This window comes from Clupea harengus, chromosome 13 (assembly GCF_900700415.2).
Source record: "Clupea harengus chromosome 13, Ch_v2.0.2, whole genome shotgun sequence".
NCBI lineage: Eukaryota > Metazoa > Chordata > Actinopteri > Clupeiformes > Clupeidae > Clupea > Clupea harengus.
The window spans coordinates 25,192,640-25,218,416 of record NC_045164.1 but is presented as its reverse complement, the minus strand read 5'-3'; the positions used below and the strand labels follow the sequence as shown (position 1 = coordinate 25,218,416).

General features: G+C 41.6%; 1 protein-coding gene across 8 annotated transcripts; it reads right to left on the bottom strand.

Annotated features, from left to right (window-relative positions):
• Positions 1-227: 227 nt before the first annotated feature.
• wu:fc17b08 (ligand-dependent corepressor) lies at positions 228-25,736 on the bottom strand. Of its 8 annotated transcripts, none has more exons than XM_031579001.2 (8): positions 25,016-25,368; positions 18,884-18,949; positions 16,353-16,432; positions 15,773-15,908; positions 15,225-15,548; positions 14,791-14,875; positions 2,968-7,045; positions 228-2,931 (listed from the first exon to the last, which is right to left on the bottom strand). In XM_031579001.2, exons 1-8 carry the CDS (start codon positions 25,182-25,184, stop codon positions 2,593-2,595), a joined length of 5,277 nt encoding a protein of 1,758 aa, XP_031434861.1. In that variant the 5' UTR covers positions 25,185-25,368; the 3' UTR covers positions 228-2,592. The 8 variants fall into 8 exon arrangements, with proteins under 8 accessions (XP_031434861.1, XP_031434862.1, XP_031434860.1 ...); XM_031579002.2 differs by having other exon boundaries at positions 3,004-7,045; XM_031579000.2 differs by having other exon boundaries at positions 228-3,009; positions 3,046-7,045.
• Positions 25,737-25,777: the final 41 nt, after the last annotated feature.

Here is a 25,777-nt window from a genome sequence, read left to right as displayed (position 1 = left end):
AAACCTGAATATCATTGGTTGTGTGGATAGGGTCAGGACCATGAGGAGGAAATAAACCTGAATATCATTGGTTGTGTGGATAGGGTCAGGACCATGAGGAGGAAATAAACCTGAATATCATTGGTTGTGTGGATAGGGTCAGGACCATGAGGAGGAAATAAACCTGAATATCATTGGTTGTGTGGATAGGGTCAGGACCATAAGGAGGAAATAAACCTGAGCCACACTGAAACATTCAAACATTTTTATGTGCACCGCAGGAAAATCATATTGCAAAGTGGAAAAAAGTATCTTGGGCTCAACACAAATAACTGGAGTCATCTTAAAATACATAAGCAAAAAAGGAGAACTATAGATTTCCACTGCAAAGAATTAAATGTTCAAGTCTGTCTGTAGTTAGCTTGGGGAACTACTGCATTGAACACATACTGGCTGCCAGGTGTTTCAAATAAACAATAAAAACAGAAAGGTACCACCATTTGCATTTACAATGAATAAGAATTTAAAGCCAAGATCACTAAAACATGGTACTGTGCTACTTATTTATTTCCCAAACATATGGATACAGAGATCGCGCTATTGATGAAAATAGTACCACACACACACACATTTCCAATTACACTAGTAAATACTGAATGATACCTTCTGAACGGGAAAGAATAGTAATTTGTTAACAACCACAATTCCCTGAAATAAATATATGTAGTCGCAAGTGGTTGGTTCTCTTTGAAAAGCCAAATATAAACTGTAAAGATACAAACTGAACAGACATTTTACTCTCCTAGAAGAACATCATAGAATCATAGTATTTGGTAGTATTTCTCTCTGCAGGTTATCTATAATTCATATTTGTTTCAGTAAAATTAAATTAGAACTCTAAATAACTTAACATATCCACTGGGGAGTGACAACGGAGACTTCCTGGCACATAATGTTGTTAACTGACCTCAGTGAACCATCTTCACAGAAGTTTCATATATTATCAATGTTTTGGACCATATCTTAAATTAATAGAATTGGTAGAATTCAGTTTACCATGGTATCCATCTGTACATGCATAGCTTTATAAATGGGGATTTCAGAAAGCCTCTGGGTGTCCTAAAGTAAAACTGGGTTTGTGGTTGGGTGGTGAAGCTGCCTTACAAAACACACCATGCAAACAATAGGCTACAGCTTTCTGCACTACAAAAACGGCTTTAGAGAGGTTGAACAAGCAATTGAAAAGCATAAATCTACAGGAGGAAACCACAATGTGCAGTTACATTTCAGCCAGCGAAAAAAAGGACAGTAGAGTAATGCTTTTGACACGACGACACTTCATTCCGCTCCAACAATAGTAATGCTTTCTGAATAAGGTTACCCAGTATGTATACGTTGGGGAAAGTTTGAATTTTTAGTGCCCTACTTACAAGGAAAAAGAAAAATGTGCAACCTTTTTTGTTAACCTTTTTTTTTCTCTCGCTTTTTTTTAATTGTATTTCTTAGCCTCAGATTAACCAAGAGTATGGACGGGACAGGTTGGACAAAGATGATGTGCAGATTATGTACTTATTGCCACGGTCTAACAATCTGAGGTCAAAAAAAAAACACCAAGGCCAAAATGAAACCTCTGTCAAATAACTCCATTAATCTAATATAAAACACAATCTACAGTTAATGCTTGCTTTACTGTCCAGACTTAAAAAATAAAACAAAAAAGATAATTGGAAGAAATGCATTCATGGTTAAAGTAATAAGCTAAACCATGTTTCTATCCATGTTTGTAAAAACAAAAGTATGGTTAAAAATGAAGGGGAAGACAAATAGGACTGTGCATGAAAAGGACCTCCTTCTCCCTACAGTACAGGCCTGGGCAACAGGTCGAGAAGCGAGGCTTTATGTCCAGAAATAGTCTACATCACACTGATAAATAAGGCACCTGATCTAAGTCCCACACAACCACTTCTTGCCAGTAGGGCTGCAAATGTTTCTATGAAAAAAAAAAAATGTGAGCGATGGATTTCACTCAAACACCCAACGAAAAAAAAAAAAAAATGTCCGGTTTCAGTTTCACTTAAATTAACGCATTTCATTCACGGTTCAGTCATGGCTTTTTGTTTGTTTGATGGTGTGCATGGTCATCCAACTAACATGCTACAAACCCAGGTAAAAAAACGCTATGTGGGAAATAAGAATCTTCCTAAAGCCTAGCAAATGTACATGCGCAGCCCTACTTGCAAGCATTGTGCGGCTCTAGGGGGATAGAGGAGTGAGTATGCCCCTCAGCAGCAGGTCACATTGTTTACATGGGAACGTCACATAAAAAAAAAAACACAGGACAAAAAAAAAAAAAAAAAAAAAAAAAAACATTCAGCATCAAAATTGCAAAATTGGGATTTAAATACGTTTTTTTTCTTTCTTTCAATATTTACATACAAACAGATTGCCAAGTTTTTCTCTCCTCTATATTCCTGTATATATACGAATTAAGAGGGGAAAAATTATAATTTTTAAGCAAACCTTGAATGTACACATACTGCATGACTATCTCTGTCCTCAATCTAAGAGTGGTTATTCAACTTCCCACTCCTGCAGTCCATTTGTCTGCATTCTTCAATTTGTTTTCGAGAGTGATGTCCTTGTACGTTTCACTGGAGTTACAACAGGATCTTGGGCTCTCTTTGTGGCAGACTTAGGAGACTCGCTCAGGCGCTGTGCGGCCTCCATCTTCCTTTGAGACCTTGTAAGCACTTGGTCTTGTGCGACTGACGGCTCAGGACTCCCGAGAGCTTTCGTGGGTGCCGTCTTCCTTATATCTGCCTTAGAGTCACTGCTTGTAGTTTGCAGAGATTTTTCGCCTCCGTGTTTCTCTGCTGGACTCTCTTTTTTGTGTGTGTTAGCTTTTGGACTCAAGGGAGTAGCTGTTATGGTCCTCTGTGGTTTGGGGGACGCCTGTGCCTGCTGAACCCTTTGTGGTTTGGGGGACACCTGTGCCTGCTGAACCCTCTGTGGTTTGGGGGACACCTGTGCCTGCTGAACCCTCTGTGGTTTGGGGGACACCTGTGCCTGCTGAACCCTCTTGGGTGCAGGGCCATCTTTATCTGCGTGTTCCTTCAATGCTTTACTGCTGGTTGTCTTTGTGACCTTTTCTTTACCAGAAGTCCTTGCTGCACTCTTTTTACTCAAGGGGGACTGCTTAGCCTTTTCTTTCTTGGGAACTTTTGTGCCTTTACCGCCACTTCTCTTTGAAAGCGCCAGTTTCTGTTGCTTGGAGGACAACTTCTGCTTGGACGGCCCTTTGTTTCCGGCCTTAGGGTCTTTTCTCGACTGCGGTTTTCTCGTCTGCTGCTGCCCTTGCAATTTCTCTCGTATGTTGGAGTATTTTCTCAGGATCCTGGCACTAGCTGGGTTTTTCCCAACACCTGAGGCCTTCTGGCTCTCAGTGGACTGTGACGCACCCCTGAAACTCGGAGGCTTGGTGGACATCCGAGTAGCGGTGGTTAACGGCCCTTTTTCTTTCGACTTTATGATGATGGGTTCTTTTTCCAATGCCTCAGCAATAAGCTTTTGACTCTTGGCATTGCTCTTGACCGGGGAGGCAATGGCAAACTTCTTCAGGTGTTTCTTCAAACGCTCTGCTTGCACACTCGGAAAGACACCATGTGAGGTCCCTGCCATAGAGGACGAACTGTTAAAAAACAGCTGCGTTTCAGACGGAAGTCGTGTGTTTACCTTTTTGACAATGACGAGTGACTTTGTTTCTGTGGACTGCAAGAACCAGCGACAAATGCTAGGCAAATCAAAGGATTTCATAAATAGCATCTGTACAGGTGAAAATTTATGGGGTTCTAAAGATCTGGGTTTTCGAATTCTACGCTTGCTTTTCCAGATGTCTTTCAGGCGGTCTGCTTTGTTCCTGGATCTTGGTGTTTGGGGCCCTTCTTTATCCGTGTGGACCCACCCTTTATGCATTTTATCAAATTTGGTATTCAGGTTCATTACAAGGTGTTGATTTTCTTCTCTTCTTAGGGCCTGCAAGAACTTGTGGGGATTTGGTGCTACGGGCTCAGAGTTTGGGATGCCAGGCAAAATGAAAGGCATAACAGGTCCCTTCATTTGACCCTGCGTAACCTTTCCAGGTCTAGTCTTCCGAGGGGATCTAATAGGTTTCTGTTCAGTGTCTGTGTCTGAGGAAAGGACTCCAAATTTGGAAAGCCTGGGAGATCTCTGAGCTTTCCTGGCCCTTGCAGACGTTGTAGGGCTCATGGGTGTGATAATGCTGCTGCTTCTTAAGGGCATACGCCCAGCACTCTCAGAATGATTTCCAGCTGAAGAACTGCCATCACTATCTATACCTATTCGGCTTCTCAACGGCATGTATCTAAATTTTTCTTCAGCAGAACTTGTGGAGGTGCTTCGGGAATCCCTGTGCGCGTCGTCAGCTACAATGGTGCTTGCACTTCTTAGAGGCATGTGTCCAGACTTTTCGACTGTATTTTCTGTGGAAGACTTCCCCATAGGTAGAGGTGTAATGCTGTCCACAGGGCTGGTCTTGCTTCTCAAAGGCATATGTCTTGAGACTCTAGGGCTCGTCACAAGAGAGGGGTCTGACTCAGGACTGAGTGGCTCCATAAGACTATCTTTACTGGGAGGATCAGGAACATGCAAATCTTTCAATCCTGTCTGTTCAGACATGTCTGAAAGTGACTTGTCCGTCTCAGGAGTTTCCTTTTTTTCTTCTAGCTCTTCGGTTGTTGAAATCTGAGCATCAGTGATGTTTGCTACTGGGGAAACTGCCTTCTGTTCTCCCTCTTGATCAAGTGTCTGCTTTGCCTGCCCTGACCTAAGCATCTTTTTCGCCAGCACCACGTAATCTGCTTCTGGGTTCTCACTAGAACTTGAATCAGCTGTTTTGTCCAATTGATCAGTGCTGGACTGTTGTGTTGGTTCTTTGCAGACTTCTGCACTGTGCTGAGCTTCACTGGTAGATACATCACTTGCTAATGGTTTTGCCTTAACGGATCTCAAAGGACGCTTTGTCTCAGGACTCTTAGGTTCTTCTGCAGCAGAATCAGAGACTTGTGCTGATGCGGTTTTATCATTTTTCTCAGGGGTCGTGGATCCCTCTTCAACACCTGAGGCCCTACTGCGCAATCGTCTGTCAGAGCTGCCAAAGGTTCTGCGTTTTTTCAGTTTTTTACTCTCTGGTGAACTCAAAACCTCTCTCGCCACTTCTTCCTTCTCCAAATATGTTTCTGGGGGAGTATCGGAACAAGTATATTCACTAGTGGGCTCATCAACTTCTTTCTCCTCTTTTTCACAGCTGCTTCGAACAGTGCTCAATTCTGTTTCAGTGCCGGAATGTTCATCTAACACCTCATCATCTTGAGTGGTGTCGTCAAAAGCCTCTTCCGCTAACGCTGAAGTTTCTGACAGTCCTTCTACATCAGCTGAAACGTGTAAGCCAACATTTTGTTCTTTCAACACTACATTAGTTTCTTTATCTTTCAAACTAAGGTCATCCTCTTGTGCCAGGGCTGGTGATTCATTTACGACACAGGGCTCATCTATACCCTTGTCATCTGAGACAGAAAGTGGCTTAGGTGACTGCTCACATGGTGGATCCTCTTTTGTCGTCATCTCCAGCACTGGTTCGGAATTTTCAACGCTTTCGTTATTCTGTTCAAAATCTGCCTTCTCTAGATCATCGGTGGCAGGTAGCTCCATTGATTGCTGGGAAAGTGGCTCTGCAGTGCATACATCCTCATCTTGTTCAGACGGACTGCCCTTCTGAACTGTTACTGGTGTGATAACTTCAGGAGGAGCGTCTATCTTGTCTGGGCATGTTGTCTGACCAGTCTGACTTGTTTCCACAACCACATCGACATCATTCACATTTGTCAACACATCACCAAGCATTTCGCTCTCCACTGGTGTTTCCGATGGTGTTGTCTGCACAACGGATTCCCCACAACCTCCAGCAAATGGCATGTCCACTGGGGGGACACCGTCTGGCTTGGCAAGGACCTGTTTTGGAGTGACTAAAGTGATGACAGGCATTGGTGCCGGACAATTACCACTTCCATTTTCTGCTGATTTCCGTGCCAGTGTTCGTACAGTTTTGAGCTCCAGGAACTCTTCAGTATACATGTGACCCCTAATGCTTTTCCTGGCATTCCGTCGTGGTAGCATCCGGTTTGAAGACTCCAACTGACACTCCGTAATGGATTTCCCAATATAAACTATGTCACAATGGCTATCGGGATCAATGCGACAAAGAGAACCATCCTTTGTTCGAGGGAAAGATCCTCTTCTGCTTTTTCTAGCTGTTCTTGGTGTGTTAGGAGAAACTGCAGCAGAAGTCCTCAAGACTGACAAAGGGCGGGTTTGGATATCTTTGGTACGTATTGGAAAACTTTGTAGAGGTTCTGAGAATTCATGTCGGTCATACGATGGTGACACATCAATGTCTGATTCTCTGCTACTTGTTTGCATTAAATTGTCAGAAGCACACTGCTGCTCTTCTAAAGTGCCAGTGAAAAAGAGATGACCACTTGACACCTTGTCTTTAGCTTGTGAAAAATGCAGAGAGCTGGTACTGCTGATTCCATGGGGTGACTGGTACTGGCGGCTCAGAGTTTCATATTCATGTGAACTGGTGAGGAGAGAAGACAAAATGTTGTCTTTACGAAGATCTAAAAGTGAACCATTCCCAGGGACATTACGTGAATCGGGAAAGTAAGTGTTTTTTTCTAGCGCCACCTTTTTGCCGTGCCCCTGAATTGCCAATTCCAACACCTCTGCTTTGCATCTGGCTTTGGAAGAACATTGGACCTCTGAGCTTTGCTGGCAAGGTACAAGGCCACAGCTCCCAGGCTGCCGCTCATCTCTCGCGGCGACATTTGAAACACTGGATGAAGCATCAGCCTTGACTTCAGTCTCCAAGTATCCCAGCGCATCAACAATCTGACGTTGGTGATGCAAACAGAGCTTGGCCATGAATCGCTCTAGGTCAGACGTGGACTGGAGATCGCTTGCATAAGCAAGATCCAGGTCGTGAGAGTCACTGCAAGACAGAAGGAAAAAAGACATACATAAGATATCTCTATCAATATTTGGCAATGCTTTGCAATAATGAGTAACATCTTGTGAAGTAAAAAACCTCTGACTTACAATGCCATGTCCTGATTCCAAGAAAAATGTTACTTTTGAAATATTTTATATACATGTCAAATATCTTATCTGAAGTGTGTGTTTGTGTGTGTGTGTAATATATATAAATATAGAAATATATATCTATATATATAAATAATCACAATGATTATATGTAATTCCTTTTTCCAGGAGTTAAAAACAAGGCTGTCACATTGCAAAAGTTCTCATAAACATTTATTGAAAGAAAAATGTTAAAACATTCATTTTAGTTGGTCTGTAATATTCCAGTGTAATAAAACACAGTTAGATCCACTCTTTTGTGAATGAAACCACCGATTGTTTTCACATGCATTAATCAAGATGCTCTAGGGCTAGGCTAATTAATAAACAATACAGGCTAAAAATTAAAATCACTTCAACACATCACAAATAGAAACAAAATAAAATCTTTTTGGTAAGCAACAATTTAAAATAATACTTCATCTTTGTTAAACAATGAAAAAAGGGCAAACAAATTCAGTAGCAAGTGCTATTTAACAAAATGCCAATTACCGCCGAGATGTCCCAAAAAAAAAAAAAGAAAGAGAAAAAAAAAAGACAAAGGGCCTACGCACAATAGATTTTACAGTACAAAACATTGAATTACATAAAATATGAAATGAGGTCCAGTGAAGCTCTGGTCTGCCTGTTTTAGAAAACAAAAGGCTAAGGCCAGAATTCACACAGCTTATTATACTGCCATGTGTCATTATGAAGCATGATAACATTCTGGCTTACAGTGGTTCTAGAAAATGCATGAAAATAAGTTATTTTCACCCTAAAACTGGGCCAGTATGCTACATCACTAAAAGATGCCAGTGAACACAAACCAAAAGGTTTAGCATGTGAACATGTCATCGCATATCTGAGGTACTGCTCGCATCAGAGTTCGTTATATCCATTTGGCCAACATCTAACCTGGACAAGGGGGTGAATTCAGACAAGCACTTCCGTGAATGCACCTAACACTTCACAGCGAAGGGGAATTACCCAACAGGTTTGACATCAAGAACATTTCAACGCATCTTTACTAATAAAATCTAAGGATTTTTGACATTTGTATGCCACTGTAGCTCTGAAATTCATCTGGCAAAAAAGGGGAACATCTAAATCTCTTTAGCCTAAAGAAAAGAAAAGAAAGAAAGAAAAAAAAAAACCTAAAAGGAAATTCTTTCTGATCCGTTATCAGAAAACTATCTGTGATGATGCTAAGTGTACTTTTTTTTCCTGAGGATGAGTTGTGTGCAAGAATCAGTTAGTTTTACCAAATGACGCTACCTGGTTCTAATGAGCATCTAAAAATGGAAAAATCAAGTGTGAACAATGCATACAACAGCTAACAAAAACCTTCAATGTCAACTGCAACAAGAAATACAGAAGCCAAGCTGAGCCCCTTTCATACCTCCGTGATGTTACAGTCTGTTTCTTTGAAATGTTGCCGCCTCCTGATTGCTATAATAAACTTGATCCGTAATCAATAAAATAGATCTTACATACCAATGCATTTAATGACATATGGTATCTATAATGTATGGCTTAATTCCACTCTTCAATAGAACATTAAGCTTACTGGCAGGTATCGGTCTGAATCCTGTAAAACAAATGGGATATACATGTGATGAACGTTCTTTTCCTGCTACCATGGTAACAGAGATGGAGGATGAGAACGAGCATCAAAGACCTGACTAGGAACCAGTCATCAAGTTTAATGCTGTCAAATATTGAAGAATAATAATGAAAACTCTAAAATGATTTGTGGTGTTTGGATATATTTTTCCTCTCTTTTGGAGTGCATTTTAGTAAGCAAAAAAATAAGAAAAACAGAAACAATAAATCATATCGATTTGGAATATATTATTCTTTTGAAGTGCTTTTCAGTTTGCTTCTTTTATCCATGCAGGCCTGGACAATATACCGGAAATATTATATACCACGGCATTTGGCCATATCAATGCACGGTCCAAAGTATCATCACCGCATTTTTTTAATATTGACGGTGTGGTTAGTTAAGACAGAGTCTAAGTTGTTGTTCATTTCTGCTGATGAAATAAAGCAGCTGTTCGAGGCCTTGGCCACTTGAGGTCAGTCAAATGGCATCATCAGTGTTCTACCTTCCTGATAAGCTTTTGTTACAACGCAAATGCACTTGTCAAATTACAATGGGAAGCAAAGAAAGAAAGGTTGAAGAAGGGACAAACAAAAGTAAAGCGAAAAAAAAATATAGTGTCTACACTGCCTGGCAATATTTTGGTTTAATCCCAAATAACAACATTGAGCCAGCCAACCAAGTGAAAGCCGCCACGAAAAAAGTAGATCAGGTGAAACATGGCCGCTCCTTTCATTCATTTGTAGTCAATTACGTAGCTTCGATGGATATACAACAGCAAAAATCTTGAACAGCTTTTTGTAAGTACACTACAGAAGCGGTCACTTCACTGAATTTGATTATTCGCTTTGTTAAATGTAGTAGAACAGGCATAATTGAATAAAACGTGTTCTTCAATGATTGATTAATCCCCAACCCCTTCCCCATCACCCACACAGACTCACTTAGTTTTGTAATATATCAAGGAATTCACCTTACATTGATTAAAACAGTTAATATACGCTCTCTCACACTCAGGTGAGATACACACACACACACACACACACACACACACACACACACACGCACACGCATACAAACAGTGGTCTAACGATGACAATGTTTGGGGTGGGCTCTGATGACAGTATACACATACATTTGATACACAACATTTCAAAGCCTATATGTACAGTATATGAGGTATTTCAGTAATTCCAACGAAGTAGTAGGCATTCTGTGGATATAGATTTCACAAGAAAAAAAAGGGTAGTTAACATGTAAGTATTGCACCGGTCAGCTAATTACTTAAATCTGTGTGTGTGTATATATATATTTATATATATAAATAAAACTATGTATTTATCTCCTAATTATGCAACCTGTAAGGCTACAACAAAACCCAAAACCCACGAGAGGAAAGCGCTTACATTTATCTAGCCCTCATCTTTGCTAGAATCTCATTTCTAATGCATCACAGATCTGCCTGTCATATATTAAAATGCAACACATAAATAATAAAAACGTACAAACAACTGTAGGTAGCTGTACAGTTTCAGATTTTCTAAGACCAAGAGGATAAATAAGATAAACCTTCAAAAACAAAACAAAAAAAAAGAGGACAGGGAAAGGAATAGAAGTGCAACCCCATTTCTCCCAAACCCAAAAGAATCCAAAGATTGTAAAACATTTACGACAGTGCCTTAAAAATCTTAAGCAGCTCAAGAGGGAGAACATGAAATTTCTAGACTAAAAACCTGAAACATTCACACGCAACTCCTGAGTGAGATCAAAATGAATTCACCGGTTCTGAGAAAATCACATGTGTAAGATCTACTGATATTAACAATTCCATCTGAGCGGTCAGAACGTCAAGAAACGGTGCGGCTTTCATGAAGTCTTTGCTTGTACGAGTACATAGCATTCATAAACACAATGGCTAAGAGAAGAGACATAGCAGGGTGCGCCTCCGCTATGCTCCCCACCAAACATGCTACTAGTCCATCGAAAATGTCCCCTTAGTGTCAAATGTAAGATAACCAGCCATCCTTCAATACAAACCATGCATTTACAACCAAACTTTGAGGGACATTTAGTTACAAAAACCTCTTGCCTCTGACAAAGACTGGACAAAACATTGAGCTACAAATGCCTCCACTGGCCAGACACACCCTTCCTTGCAAATGAGTAAATGCCAGAGGATCGTCATGGAAACATGCAGCTTTCCGCAATTCATTTTGAAGTCGTTAAGTCTGTTAGAGGTTAATTTTTTTTTCCTGTCTTTCCTTCTTTTTCTTCATCAGAGATGAGTAGTGAACGTGTATACTTGCTATACATTACAAACAAAACTAAATATTTTGTAAAAAATATTTCTCATGGTCTTCCTATGGCCTTTGAAGCGTTCAAAACGCTCCTCCTGTCTCATAAGATATCTGTCTTCACGTAGCCTACAAGGCCTCTTACCTTTCATTGACATTTGAAGACCCCTAGTGCCGCACCAGGCCTCTTACATTATGTTCAAATTTACAACGTTTTCAGGAACCCCTGACAGTCTTCTGACAAAGTTAAAAACAAAAACAAAAAAGTATCAAGCATCACATGCAAGAGAGGCCATGTGCATCAATACTTCCCTACGATCTTCAATTTTGATGTAGTCAAAGGAAGGCTCTATTTCCCTGATGATTACTACTGAATTCCTGGTTCAGCTGAACAAACTGTTGAAAAGTGCAACTGCAAAAAAAAAACCTGCTGTTGATGTATATAAAAACTCTGAGAATAAGTCTAGAACATTCTGACAGTATTGACCTAAGGTACAGATATGAGGTGTATATGGTATGTGCTGTTTTAGGACACTTCACTTTGATACCGACAAGTTCTTCAATCATTCTCTGTAGGGGTTAAATCAGTCTCCAATCTGCATCGATGTACAAATCCAACACCCTTTGGGTAAAGTGGTTCAATCGAAGTCTTCAGTGTTTTGGGGAGCCATAGCAGCAGTCTGATGACTTTCATCAGTGCTTGGAGTAAAAATTATGGCACGAAAACAGTAGCAATAACCTGATCAAGATCCTCTAGAAAAGGAAAAAAAAAGAAGAATGCTTTACTGTCATCACCTTAAGTCACGTAGTGTAGTAAGCGCAAGTTGTTAGAGTGCTTTTGTTATTTGGTTTGCCTGCCCAACTCCCAGTGGCAATTCAAATCCAGGATCAACCCCACCCCCCCCCCCCCCCCCCTCTCCCATCTTCAACTGCCAGAATTCTGCTCACCAGCAGTTTTCAGTGAAGGTCTCTCTCTCTCCTTTCTCTCTATTAAGGATAAGAAAATCTGCACTCATTTAAAACTACTCACTATTTTTGTATCTGCTGCCCAGAGAACAATATCGTAAAAAATGTGTTTTGGTATTTAAAAATCCCTGCTTGGGCATCTTTGCCCACATGACTGCAAAAGAAAAAGAGAGCGAACTCCCCTCCGCTCCTCGTGAAATTTCTCTCTTTCATTCATCTTTGGAAACATCAGCGCTGGGTGACGCTTCCTCGAAGAGCTCGGGCGGCTCGCATTTCACCACGACTTCTTCCTCGTGCTCGTCTTCAGTCTTCAGTTTCAGCTTCTTCTTCGGCGGGTTCTTCAGTGTTCCGAGGCGCTCCTTCACTTTGTATTCCAGAGTGCTGTGAGGTATTCCGTAGACGGTCTGGGCCTTGGAGACGCTCATCTTCCCGTTCATCACCACGCCGATGGCCTCCTCCAGGTTCTCCATGTTGTACTGTCGATAGCGGCCCCTCTTCTTCCGGGGCTGCTTGAAGCTGGAGTCCGCCTCGGGGTCAGAGGTCGAGTACGGCTGGCCGGATATGGCGCGCTCCGCTTCCGAGCCCAGGCACTCCCCGGCCTCATCGTGGAGGCCCCCCATGCTCCCTCTGCGGCTGTGCTTTGGGAAGATGGAGTGGAGCTTCTTGCCGAGGGCGTCCTCGGAGTAGGAGCTCATCAGCAGGCCGTAACCATGCAGGCTGGAGTTGGAGTGGGTACTCCAGGACAGATCTATGCCTCGGACCTGGGGGATCTTGAGGCCCACGGGTGGCGAGTGACCCATCTCAGTTTTGTGCTGCAGCGACTTAAGAGCGGCAGGACTTCGTACAGGCACAACAGAGGTTTCGCTGAGATCGGAGAAGCCCTTGTGGTCAATCCCTGCCATGTTCGGCAGGGGTTTCGAGAGGTTAAAAGGCGGCTTGGTCCAAGATTCATTCCTGAGTAATGGAGAGGGCAACGGCTTGGGTTTCAAGAGTCCCAGAGGTTCTGTTTGGCGTTCAGTGACATTGCGGCCCGGCAGGTTCGGCTCGGAGTGAGTAAACAGTTTAAGAAGGGAAGGGTGGTTGTCAAACTCGCCCATTCCATCGTCCCGCGAGCTCCAGGGTGGCGGCTGGTCATCTGCATCTCTCGAGCTGTGGTCACGTCTCGGGGAGATCCTGATTGAATGGAAGGAAATTGGTGTAAGCAGAGCTTGCACAGCTTTCGTTTTTTTTTTTTTCTCTCTTTTTTTTCTAAGGGAAGGATGGATTAGGGAGGGGAAGGATGTGGCCGTTCCTTTATGAGATGACCTTGCCAGGGTAACATCACTCTTTTTTCCATTTGTCAAGAATTTGCTCTGCTGAATTACAGGAGGTACAACAAGGCTCCAGTTACTTGGAATTAGTTTATTTGGTTTGTTTTATCCTCATATTACATAAGGAATGACTCAAACAAAACAAAAACATAAGGAGATCCAGTTGGAAACCAAACTAACAAGGGGACAAAAAGGAAAAGAAAAATAAATAATAATAATAATAATGACGATAATAATGATAATAATAATAATAATGTTAGGAAAAAGGTTTAGGCTAAAACCAGCAGCAAGCTTCAGTGAAGTCAAGGACTCAAAGGGGTATGTTCAGCAGACAACACGTTCTGCACGTGAACATCAAACAGACACTCCAGTGCAGCTCGGAAGTAATGACGTTACCACTAAACAAGCGCAGCTATAAAAGAGTCAGCCAAGGTACAGGGAAAACGTTAGTATCCACCAAGTAGGGTGTTAGTGAAGGGGGGGATTGGGGGGGATGCTAATGTCTATCAATGTCCATTTTTTGCAAATGATTATGAGAAAAACAAGTGACAAAAGAAAAAGACCACCACAAAAAAAAAGCTATTCCTTTGATTGGGAGAAGGGATAGGCAAGAGAGCGGAAAACTGATTAGGAAGCATGACAGGCATTTTCTTTTCCCTTTCTGCTGGACAGTATTACCCTCACAGTCTACTTTGAGTAATCGGTCTTAGATAAGCGCCTCATTTTGTATTCTCTACAAATATTATGCTCACTTTTTTGTCAAATTGCTTCATATTCAGATTTTAGGAGCACACTATTTTAATTTTGTTCAAACATGAGGATCTTCATCAGGCTAGAGTATGAAAAAAAAAAAAATGTGAATAATTTAACTGAATCATCAAAGTCCATGAGATGGAAAACCTACACCTTTACCAGTTATACAGAACCTATTTGAGATCAGTTCTGCCACGAAAGAAAAAGATTGTCATTCGTTTAAGAAAGTGAGATGATCAAAAGAGGTAAATCAAAAAAGGAAATAGTCGAAGGATTTTCCTATGAAATAAAATGACAACACAACAAAATCAGGATAAAAACAGTGAACAAACAGGGAGGGAAAAACAAAAAAAGGACAAAGAAGTGTGAAATATGACAACTGAAATCCTAAAATTACAATGACATGGCTTCGTTTCCAACATATGTTTATTGCCTTTCTTAGAAGGTCACTCAGATGTGACTACACACCATTCAGAAAGGTGCTCTTAGGGCAAACACAAGGTGTTGCACAGCAGCCAGTACCCCAAGTAACCCTCTCAACACCTCAAATTAAAACAAAAATCCACTCAAATGTATCAAAAGGCAAAAAAATTAAAACATAAAAAGGAAATGCATAACCCAAACACATTTTTTTCAACTGTATTCATATATTAAGAATGTAATGATTTAGGTACAGGCTTCCACTTACCCCTTAACCAAAGGTGCAGTAGGGGCTCGGGCCGACCCGGCACCTTTGTTACGGCTCTTGTTGGTTGAGAGGTCAAGGACACCATCTATGGACAAACACAGCCAAGGTCATCGAGGCTGGCATCACTCACTCACTCACTCGCTTAACAACATTTAAAGGGAAATTCAGTGACCAATGAAGTGTGTCTAAGCCAAATCAAGTGAGTCAGCCAACTGTGTGGAGTCTGAATGTCATGGGAAAGGAATTCCAATGGTGGAACCCACATGCAGTTAGCAATTTAAACACTGTACGACCCAACTGACTTGCGGTACAAAACGCAGACATACACCCACACGTACTGGAACAGTGGATTTTAAATAGCAGGATGCAGCAACACCATGTTCTGGCTCTAGACGGCCCCCAAACCCCACCCCCACCACCCACCCAAAACTCACCTTGCTCACAGACAATGGCGTCAGGCTTCTTGACTGTGAGGTCGAGGGGAGCCTCCTGTTCCGCCATAAGAAGCTGGCTGAGGACAGGGTTCCTGGCCGAGGTGAGGGTGGCCGGAGCAGTAGCAGCAGGGGCCGGAGCAGGTGCAGGTGCAGGGGTGTGGGAGTGTGTGGTCAGCAGGCTTTGGTCCGAAGCGCCGTTGGGCTGGGGAGCGCCCTGAGCAGCGCTGGTTTTTGAGGTATATTCGGCAGCAAACTGACGGATCATTCGCTGCATGATCTCACGAGCCACTACAGGAATGTCCGGGTCTGAGAAGCTTGGTAGGTCTGTAATTGGGGCGATGACAAAAAAAAAAAAAGAAGTGGTCTCAGTATACAGCTGTACTACGGATACTTACCCCAACTAATACATCAATGTCAGCTTACCTTACCTTAAACTGTTGAATTTCTGTTGCAACACATGATTTTACAATTACAATAAGCGCTGCACAATATACTAGCAGTACATTTGTAAAACATTTTCAAGGGTTACACAAACGAAATGGATGTACCTTTCCTGTGCAAGACAGCATTGAGAAATTCCTCTGCTTCCCGCTCAAGATTGCTGATATTAAACTGATCTTTAATGAAGGACAGTGGTCTTGCCACACTGCCCAAACTGTCGTTGTTTAGGCCAAGTAGGTGTTCCTGTGACAGGAGAAGATGAAAGAGAGAGAGAGAGAGGGAAGGGAAAAGAAAAAAAGATGTTACACATATGCCATCAAGCCTTTTTATATGAGTGTGATCCTGGAAGCCAGTGTTTCTGTTAAAAGTAATAAAGGAAAGCAAACAATGTTCAGTCTGAATTGCGTTTCTCTGTCGCATGTGCGTTCGTCATGGCTCTCAGATGTTTCAATGAGGTGGAAAGCCATGGAGGGGATGAGTGGCGGTGAGGGGGGCCAATAAATGGTTCAAATTACATCCAACCATTTCAACACAACACTGGGCCACTTATAAAAGACGTTATTATGAGGATGAGGGGGAAGGGGGGAAGAAAGGCAAGCATGGAGACAGAAATGCAGGGAGGAGGAGGAAGAAGAGGAGGAGGAGTAGGAGGAGGAAAAATAAAACATGGAGGCATAGAAAAACTACCTTGACTTTCTCTCGTCTTAAGCAGCAGAAAAGACAATTTTCATCAAATGACCAATCTGACACACCTTCAGGCTGACAATCTGCAAATCCAAAAGAGAGGGGACAGATTTGAAAAGACAGCAGTAGATCATTAACTGGCCCCCACAGAGACTGACCCATACGTTGAACAGAGGTGGTCAAATGGTGATTTGAAATGATGATGCTTTAAAATATCTTTTTAAATCGTGATGGCGGAATGTTTCAGTTCATACATTGAGATACACTTAAGACCCCACACACGGAGAGATGAAGAGAAATGTCATGGGGATATGATGGTATTTAATATCAACGTGACATTAATGACTTCTGAGCCTGATTCAGACAACTGCTGAGAGCCTTATTCAAACTCACTTTTATTGTATTTTAATTTAGAGATTCTATATCTATATCAACTGGAAAATAATAAATGAAATCTCACACTAAACATGGTTCAGAATGATCTGGTTTGACACTGGTTGGTTTAAAAATACATTGCCTGAATTTGCTATATGTCAATAGCTATATGGAGAAGTCGTTGTTATGGAAACACCCTCTGGTGTTTCTGCTCCCCGCGATCCCATGTGATCACCCTAATTGCGAAGAGACGTCTGCGAGTCCCTTCAAATGATATGTCTGAAGTGAGCAGAACTATGTCTCTCTCTCATTTTTTTATGGATTGAATAAAAATCCCCCCCCCCCTTGGTCTGATATGCAGTGAAACCAAATTACAATTCTTGCAAACAATGCAGACCCTGAGGGCAACACTTAATCTAACAAAATGTCATTTTCCTCACCACAGTGAATACTACACTTAAGTCAAATAAATCTAGACTCAGTTATTATCATGGCTGGACAGCCCTTCTGGCCTTCTACCATTGTCCAGCTGCCATTCAACCTTTAGAAAAAACCTATTATGTGGTACAGTGGGCGTATTTAAACTACTCTGGAGATGGTGGGTCCGGGGGGACAAAAATGGTACAGATGACGGCTAGGGTCCGAACATTACCAAATCTACTAGAATAAGTTGCGATGTCATGATATAGCGTGAGTCACGTGACTGGAGGTATTGTTCCGTTCTGGTTGTCACTACCCAACTGAATGTCAATGATGAACAAAAATCTGCACTTGCTCAAAAGAATCTCTTGTATTGTCATTGCCCCGTCTGTCTTTTCCAGCACTTGAGCAACAGTGAGCCCAAATAATGGTCGGCATTGTCCGAGCCACAAAACACATTGTCAAAATATCTGAAAGGACTGTGGACTTTTACACTGGCACAACTCCAGCCAAAACCCAATCTCGACGTACAAACAAAGCTTCTTTCTACCAGCATGGCCTAATAGGCCCCACCCTGTGTGGAGAAGTGAATGGATAAGTGTGCCAGATGTTGTGATAATGCACCATTGTGAACTGAACCTCACAGGCAAGACTACGCCGAATTAGAGAGTATGACAGCAACTTACACAAGAAACCAAACCGATAACAGTGTCTATCAGCTGTATGGCAATAAGGCAACTAGGGGGAACTTTTAATGTCAGTGAGCAGGGAGAAATGCTAATTAGCCAAAGGCCACTACATTAAAAGCAATATCTTAATAATGTATTAATGTATTATATGTTTTTCTAATGACCAGAGATATCCTCCACTGCTAAAGCGGAGGGCTACATATGTACACCAGGCACTGCCTATACATGGGCGACACAGGACAACCTGGGCAATTCTGTGAACTACAGACTGAAAAGGAATAAAGAATTTGAATATAATACTCCGATATACTGATTTCTTTGCCAAGATTAGAGGGCAGTAAGTACTGTGATGGAATCAGTTGGAGCGTTTCATTTCATTTAGGGCAGTCAATTATGCTTGTTAAATAAAAAAAATACTCGGTCAGAAAAAATCTATAACAAGGTCATAAGAAAGTGCAGTCAAAATCCTGCATCTTGAGCTCAAAATGGTGGCCAGTGTGCCAATACAGCACCTATGTGACCCAAATAACCCTGCAATTAAGCTCTGGCCCTGACAAGAATCTCACAGCATGACTGCATCTACCACCTACACTTATGAAGCAAGCTTTCAGGATGACAGGTTGGCTCACAACGCAGCACTAGCCTCCTGAAATGCGAGGCGTTCTTTGTTGTGAATGTGCATCAAATACTGCAGTCAGATATAAGCTTGGACAATGAGACACCAAATGAAGGCATATGGCTGTCATTGTGACCGTCTGCGTGAGGTTCTGCCCTGGCTGTGAGCTTTGACATGCATTTGTGGAGGTGTGGCCCGTTTATACAATCAGGTTGGAATTTTTGGACCCCAACCCCCCTCCCTACTCCGGCTCAGAGACACAGGACTTTCACAATCACCATGTTTTTCTCCACAGTAAAAACATTTTTTTTAGTGTATCCTTTATAAGACCATAGTTTTCTTTCTGCTAATGAAGCATAATTTACTGCCACTGCAGGTTATCATTCATAGTCGTGATGTTGACAAGTCAGTTAGCTTTTTATGACATGACTCACCTTTAAATAATCTAAGGTCGTCTTTCAGCCTTGACCCAAACAATCCTTCCAAAATGCTCTCAAAACCTGTGGGGGAAAACATATGATAACATCACTCACAACCAAATCTAACATACACGCTGGACAAAAAGAAGTTAGATGCAAGCACTAAACACCATTTCCCTTTTTATTTTTTTTTATTATACACATTATATTTTTGCATCCGGTTAAAATCCAAACTGACTGATCTGAGATGATCAGAGGCAACTGGATTGGTTCAACTAGAGGGGAACTGGGTAGAGCTGAAATCAGAAGCATGACTACGGCCATCATGTCACAGGAGTGTGCTGGTTAAATGTTATTACTTCACATGTCGCCTAGCAACCACCTCTACCTCAACCAGTACTTTTCATGGGTGGGTGGGTGGGGGGGGATCGATTCATGATAATATGAAAACATATACACCAATACACAGGGATACAAAATTGATTGTTATTACTGAAGAGGCATACAACAGCAGGGCTCAAGAGTTAATTAATGTTGAATTGTAACCAGGACCACGGACGCATCTACTGTGTGCAACAACCGATTTGGAAGCAGTAGTTTAATATTTTTCACACCTATAAAAGGTTTACTGAACAATGCACCTTTCAGAGCAGGGTTGTGCATTATGACTATATATGCTGTGCGACAATGGAGAAAAATATGAAACGATAGACGTTTAGCCCTGGCTTTGAAAAAATGAAGGAAAGGAAAGCCGAGGATTGATCTTTGACTAAATTACTAGTGCGGTCATAACATCATTTGTTCACCAAAGGACAGACTGCAACTTGTTTCCTAGGCCACGGATCAATCACCAATGCACAGTTCAAACAAGGAGGATTGAGGTGGTTAGTGTTCTAAAATCTTTGGTTCAACAGAGTCTGATCTGTGTTTTCATGTCAGGGTGATAACTTCCACGTAAAATGCCTTACTTAATGATAGGAAATATCTCGATGTCTCCTCTAAGGCTAAATAAACCCAAGAACCTTAATGTCAGCCACGCCTGTCTCGTTGTTTTTGTGACAATGACAAATAAAGTACTTTGAACTTTGAACTGATACAGCTGCTGCAGTAACGTTAGAGCTAGTAACTTACCATCAGTCACCGTCACCAGTTGCAAAGTTAGTTAGCATAGCCACAAAGCTAGCTAATGTCATGGTTTGTCAGTGGAGGATAACCGAGTGAGGTAACGAGTGAAGAAATTAGTGGTTAAAATCTGTAATTCTGCCTTAACTGTGTAATGGTTCATATACCTATGAATCACGCGACAATACAGGAGTTCAGAGCAGAAAATGGGTAGCCAGTTTAGACGCCGCTACAAATCACACTATTCGTTTATGTGCGTTTCTTTCACAGGCTAAACTAGGCTACTAGGCTGCAGTTTGCTTTTAAAAAAGTCAATCCTCCAACTGGAAGATCATTTCCAAGCCTACTCCTGACACACTACTATAGTTTAAACTGGAAGATCCTGTCCAAATTTGAGTATGAAACTATGTATTTACAGAAAACATGCTACATCATGATATGTATCGTTATCAGAATATCAAATGACCTGTATCAGAATGAGATTTGGGCCATAACGCACAGCCCTATTTCATAGTTTGGCTTTGGGTTTTGGCTACATGTTGGGCTTTCGGTGAATTTGCAATACGGTGATAAAACCGCCTTACAGTTGACGGCATTTATGCATTTGACTACAAAGACCCATTCGATGGATTTCAGGGTAGAAAGCCAGCTCATGTTTCAGTAAAACACCTCCTGTCGTCAAAATGGACTATTGCTTTGAAGAATGCTAATGCCTGCAACCATCTCAGCATTTGTATTTGACAAGCATGCTTTTATTTAAAAACAAAAATAAACTCAAACAAAAACACACACTTTCCAGGATATGCTTCCTCCCCCTAGGCTTACCTTAACCAAAACACCTCTGCAACTGGCTGGTAAAAAAGGCAGCATGCAAGGCTGTAGCCTAATTACTGCTAGTAATGCAGACTACCATTGCCTGTAGCGCATCCAAAAGTGGGTTAAGCACATCCAAATGCAGCTGCTAAAATTAAGCTAAGTTAATCATGAGACTTCCTTAGCAGCAGCTGCTTTCAACTTACCCCAGTAAACTGGTCAATAATCAATGTGAACATGTAATAACTGCAAATTACATTATTTTGGCAGAGGTTTAGTCCAATTAAAATTGCACTTTTTTTAAAAAGATATCTAGTCCAATAGCCAAAGCAGATGATTATTTACAGACCTGAAATCAAATCTGAGAGTGAAACGCCCACATTCACCAAACACTTGCCAGGATGCTTGAACACTTGCATTTCCAGGAAATGCACTGCTCCAATACTTGGGAGTACTTTAAGAGCTTGAATGCATAGCCTGATTGCTCTCGTTCACAAACCGGCAGACACATTTATTTAAAACATGACTTCCACCAAAGCTATCCAAGCATGCTCCTCAAGCAGTTCAGACTCGGGGGGAAAAAGTAGGTCAACATCCCAAGTTTGACACACCAGGCTGACATCAAAGCGTTCTTGAGGAATTCATATGAGCAGTTTTCATTTGCAGCACTGTTGAAAGGGACCATTACAACGTCGACAGAGTAGAAAAGGTGAGATACACTTGTGAAGTACAGATCTATAGCCTTCTCCAAAAATGTACAGCATTTGTTCTGCCTCTTAAGACTGCACAAATTGCTAATCAACCGTCTTATCAGCTTTTAAATATGTCCTAACGTGGCACCGACGAACAGTACAAACTGTAGAATATAGGCCTATACACACCCCTATCTAGGCCCCCTCCCCTTGCCCTAGACAGGGTTAAACGTTAATTTAATTAGGCTATAATTTCAATCATACTTTTTTTCAATTTTTTTTTATTCAAACCTAATTCCACCACTGAAAGAAGGGAATTAGCACACACTGACAAGAGTGGTCTGACTAATGTGCTCCACTGCGGATAGTGTAAATAATTCTGGAGATCTGTTTGAGATCCACTGGAGGTATTGATGAATGTTTTAAATATTCTCGACCCAGTGAGAACAGAAACACTACACCCCAGGGATGTTAGATCAACACTGCTTCTGCAGCCCCTTCAGCACTGAACCTGACAGGGCCGAGACCATGGTGCAGTTGTGCTTCTACTCAATATTGACTTAAATTGATAACATTGACATATTTTGCATGCCTCAGGGTAGTGTGGCCTAGGCCTATAGCCATACTTGAAACATCTCTGGTATTCAAAAAAAAAAAAAAGGCTTGGGGGAATGTCATAAAACATAGCCCTATCAAAGCTAGGACACTGACAACAAAGACCTCTGAATAATCTTAAAAGGGAGAGACCAGAAAATAAGTGGCCTTCAAAAATACCATATTCTTAAGGGCACATGTTTTATCATATGATTTTCTCATGAAGCGGCGCAGGCTTTTTACTGCAACACAAAGAGCTTCATTGAAATGGTGAATGTAAAGTTATGCATTCCTGTTTGTGCAGGGTGGGGTTACGGCTCTTGAAGCTGCACGAAAACATTCTGTTCAGATAGTCAAAATTCTTCTACTGTTTAGGATTTCCTTCAAACAAGAGAAAATAGGGAAGTGGCAAAACAAACTCTTTAGGTTTGAGTACCATTCCCATTTACCTAAAGCTTGGGGAAATCCTGAGTGGGACTCCTATGATAAAAAAATGGGCGTGAAAGACCAGACGTAGGTTTCTATGCTATTTCTACAACTAGATGATGTTACTGTTGCTGTGCAACCACCTGCGACGAGGCACACTGACATCCTGTCTCTGCACAAAAACAAACAGTAGAGCTGAACACAAAAAACGACTGCGGTCTAACCACACACGGAGCAGCTAGTGACTTACACAGCTATGGCAAAACATAAGCAAGACACAGTGGTGGTGAGTTGACAATGTAATCCTGGGAGTGATTCTGTGCATTTAAAAAAATGACACCCAGAATTCATGAAAATTGCTTCAAATTCATTGCATATGGATACTGTAATTAGCACTGTGCAGAAGCTGCTCTTCTACGGTCAGATGTGATCTAAATCTGCAAGCATATTAGTCCGATGCGCCCAACCCTTATGTAACTTGAATGAAATATGAACACACAAGTGCACGATTATATTTTCAGTAGTCAGTTGCTACATGTTTGTAATTCTTAGCATGATCGAGCAAAACTCCCATTGTTTGTTTTGAATCATTGACGGCGGAGAGAGGAAAGCAGCAGTCCTGATTTAAGCTAATGCTGCATTTTGACAGACGTAATGATGCATCAGCCAGAAAACCCTCAATATTAGCAAGAGCCATAAACTTCTTTTCTTTGTAGCCGTTTCAAACAACCTCTCCCTCCTGGACCATTCTCTCCAAAATCAAATGATACAAAAATGTAGCTAGCTTTTTAGTGCCATCTAACAGTTTGTTTGACCTATATTAGCAATGCCGCCACTGAAACCAGAGCAGGCCGGCTGAATCCAACATGACAACTTCAAGTCTACCCAATTATGACAACTTGACTTGTTATTACAAAGGACAGCTGAAGCGCCAATGACAGGGTCAGGCTGAAATGAACAGAGAATTCTGATAACGAAATATGCCAAAATGGCTGAATCAGGGAGGTTGTGTCATAAGCAGAAATGCTTCAGATACTCAATGCAATCCTATAAAATAAATGTATATAGGGTTAAGGGGAGTCTACAGCAACAAAGCTACACAAACAGCCATTTGTGTTTCTTCTGTTTTTTGCCATGAAGATTGAATGTAAGCTACTGTGACGCCTAAATTTCTCTTAGTGAGGGGGTGACGATGTACAAGGCAGTCCAGCCTAAAACTGAAAAGCTAGACAAACACGCTGGTTGTTCGAGCAGAAATATTATTCAGAGCATGTGTATGAGGACAACAGAGCACATTTGCAAAGGTTTGAGAAACAACAGCCGTTTGTGGGTCAAGTGTGAACTCACAAAAAAGCCGAGTGGGTGCGAGCCCCTGGCAAATATCAACAGCGCTTTCTACCCTATCCATTTTAGCAAAATAAAATGCGCACTACCGTCCAGTAACTTTAGCCCATTCGAAAGTAGTGGGCTAAACAATATATTTAGAGATATTAAAAAGCAATGCACCTACAAGGAGCACCAAAACAGGAGGCGTGAAGTTGGCATGGAAATATTACAGTGCAACACTACAGACTTATCTGCAAACATGCATTCCCCACCCACCCAAAAAAAAATGCAGTTGCAAACACAAATGAGCCAAAGTCATTTTCGTCTGATGGTTCGATTTACAGATGTGGTAAGTATGGAATAAAGGGTTGCAGACCAGTCAAAAACGCGAGTTGTAAACGTTGGGATCACTGACTCTGGTAGCTTTGACAAACTGCGCTACAATTACCGTTAGCTCGCAGTTAAGTATATTGAACGTGACTTAAGACCACTTCCCCCAATGCAAAGGCGAACACACCCCAAAGCAGATGGGAGAAAATCCAGTTTGGCAAGTACAATCTAAGCCACTAACCCTGAGCGTCAAAGTGCAACGAGTGTCGCCCTCCCCCCACTAATATAGCTACAGTACACAAGAAAGAAAAGGGGAAAAAACATATCACATGAGCGCGCACACAAGCAAAACGAGTGTTCGAATACGGTAGTTTCACCCAGCGTCCCTTACTAATAAATCTTAGCAATCGCTTTGCTAACATTACGTACAATCACCCTCCAGTTCTACAGAGGAACTTCAGACAACTGATAGAATATCCATCACATTTAACACATTTGGTTAAGGGGTTTAAAACCACCCAAAGCATTTCAGTTCGCCTACAGCACAAAATGACTGTCAGAAACAGGAAAGATACAGATGGGCGGATAAACTGGGTAAAACGTTCGCTGGCTTGTTTAAATGGGTATTTAGTTAAATAGCTGGCTACAATATCAGATTTTCTGAACTAACGTTGGCGTAAACGTTTGCTTGCTACATTGGTATACGTTGACTAACGTTAGTTGGCTAGTTCGCAAGCTAGCTTAATACCTAGCAATTCCGACCAGATAATAAATAAACAAATATGAACGTTTAACAAACGGGAACATGTGCATTGGTTTACACTGCTGTCTACAACGACCTTACCTACACATTGAATAAGTTTATACCGCCACGAATCAAGATCCTGTCGAATGCCGCGTCTCTCGATCATACATTGCTGCCTCTTGCACAGACTCGCCATTTTCTGTCGACCAATGCGTACGTGAACGCGCACGCTCACACTGCGTTTGGTTTGGGGTGGTTTACGTCGCATGAAAGTTTTGCAGCTGAATGGCTGCTACTATGTCTCTTATCCTGTAGGCTGCCCATCAAAGCTTAAACCCGTCCCTTGAAATAAAATGCGACGCATTTATTTTTTCCATTTTATCAGGCTACATGTAAGCCCTTGCCAGCATGTATTGCATTTGTTTGTCCTTAGTGATAACAGTAAAAATGTAAACATCATCTTACCAGTGTATTAGCTGAGCTGGCTCAGTCTATGTCTCGTGTAGGTAGGCTATAGTCTCATGTCAGAATACCCCGCTGCAATAAGGACTCGAGGCTTTTTTGGCTGTATCGCATGTTTTACATTCTATAAGCTGGATAGACAGATAAGGAGAAATATTTGTGTAGCCTAACTAAATACAATGAAGCGCCGAGGCTTTAGATAATAGCTCGTTTTCTCATGATTTCCTCCTAGACTCACGAGATGCTCCTTACATTTTCATAGACAAGACTACTATGGCCAAGGCAAACGACCACTTAAAACAGACATCGGCATTGTGCAGTCTTTAGCCGAAACAGGGTTGTCAAGAGCAGTGCTGTACCAAGTCTGGCCAATCGGAATACAGTATAAATAAATCGCCA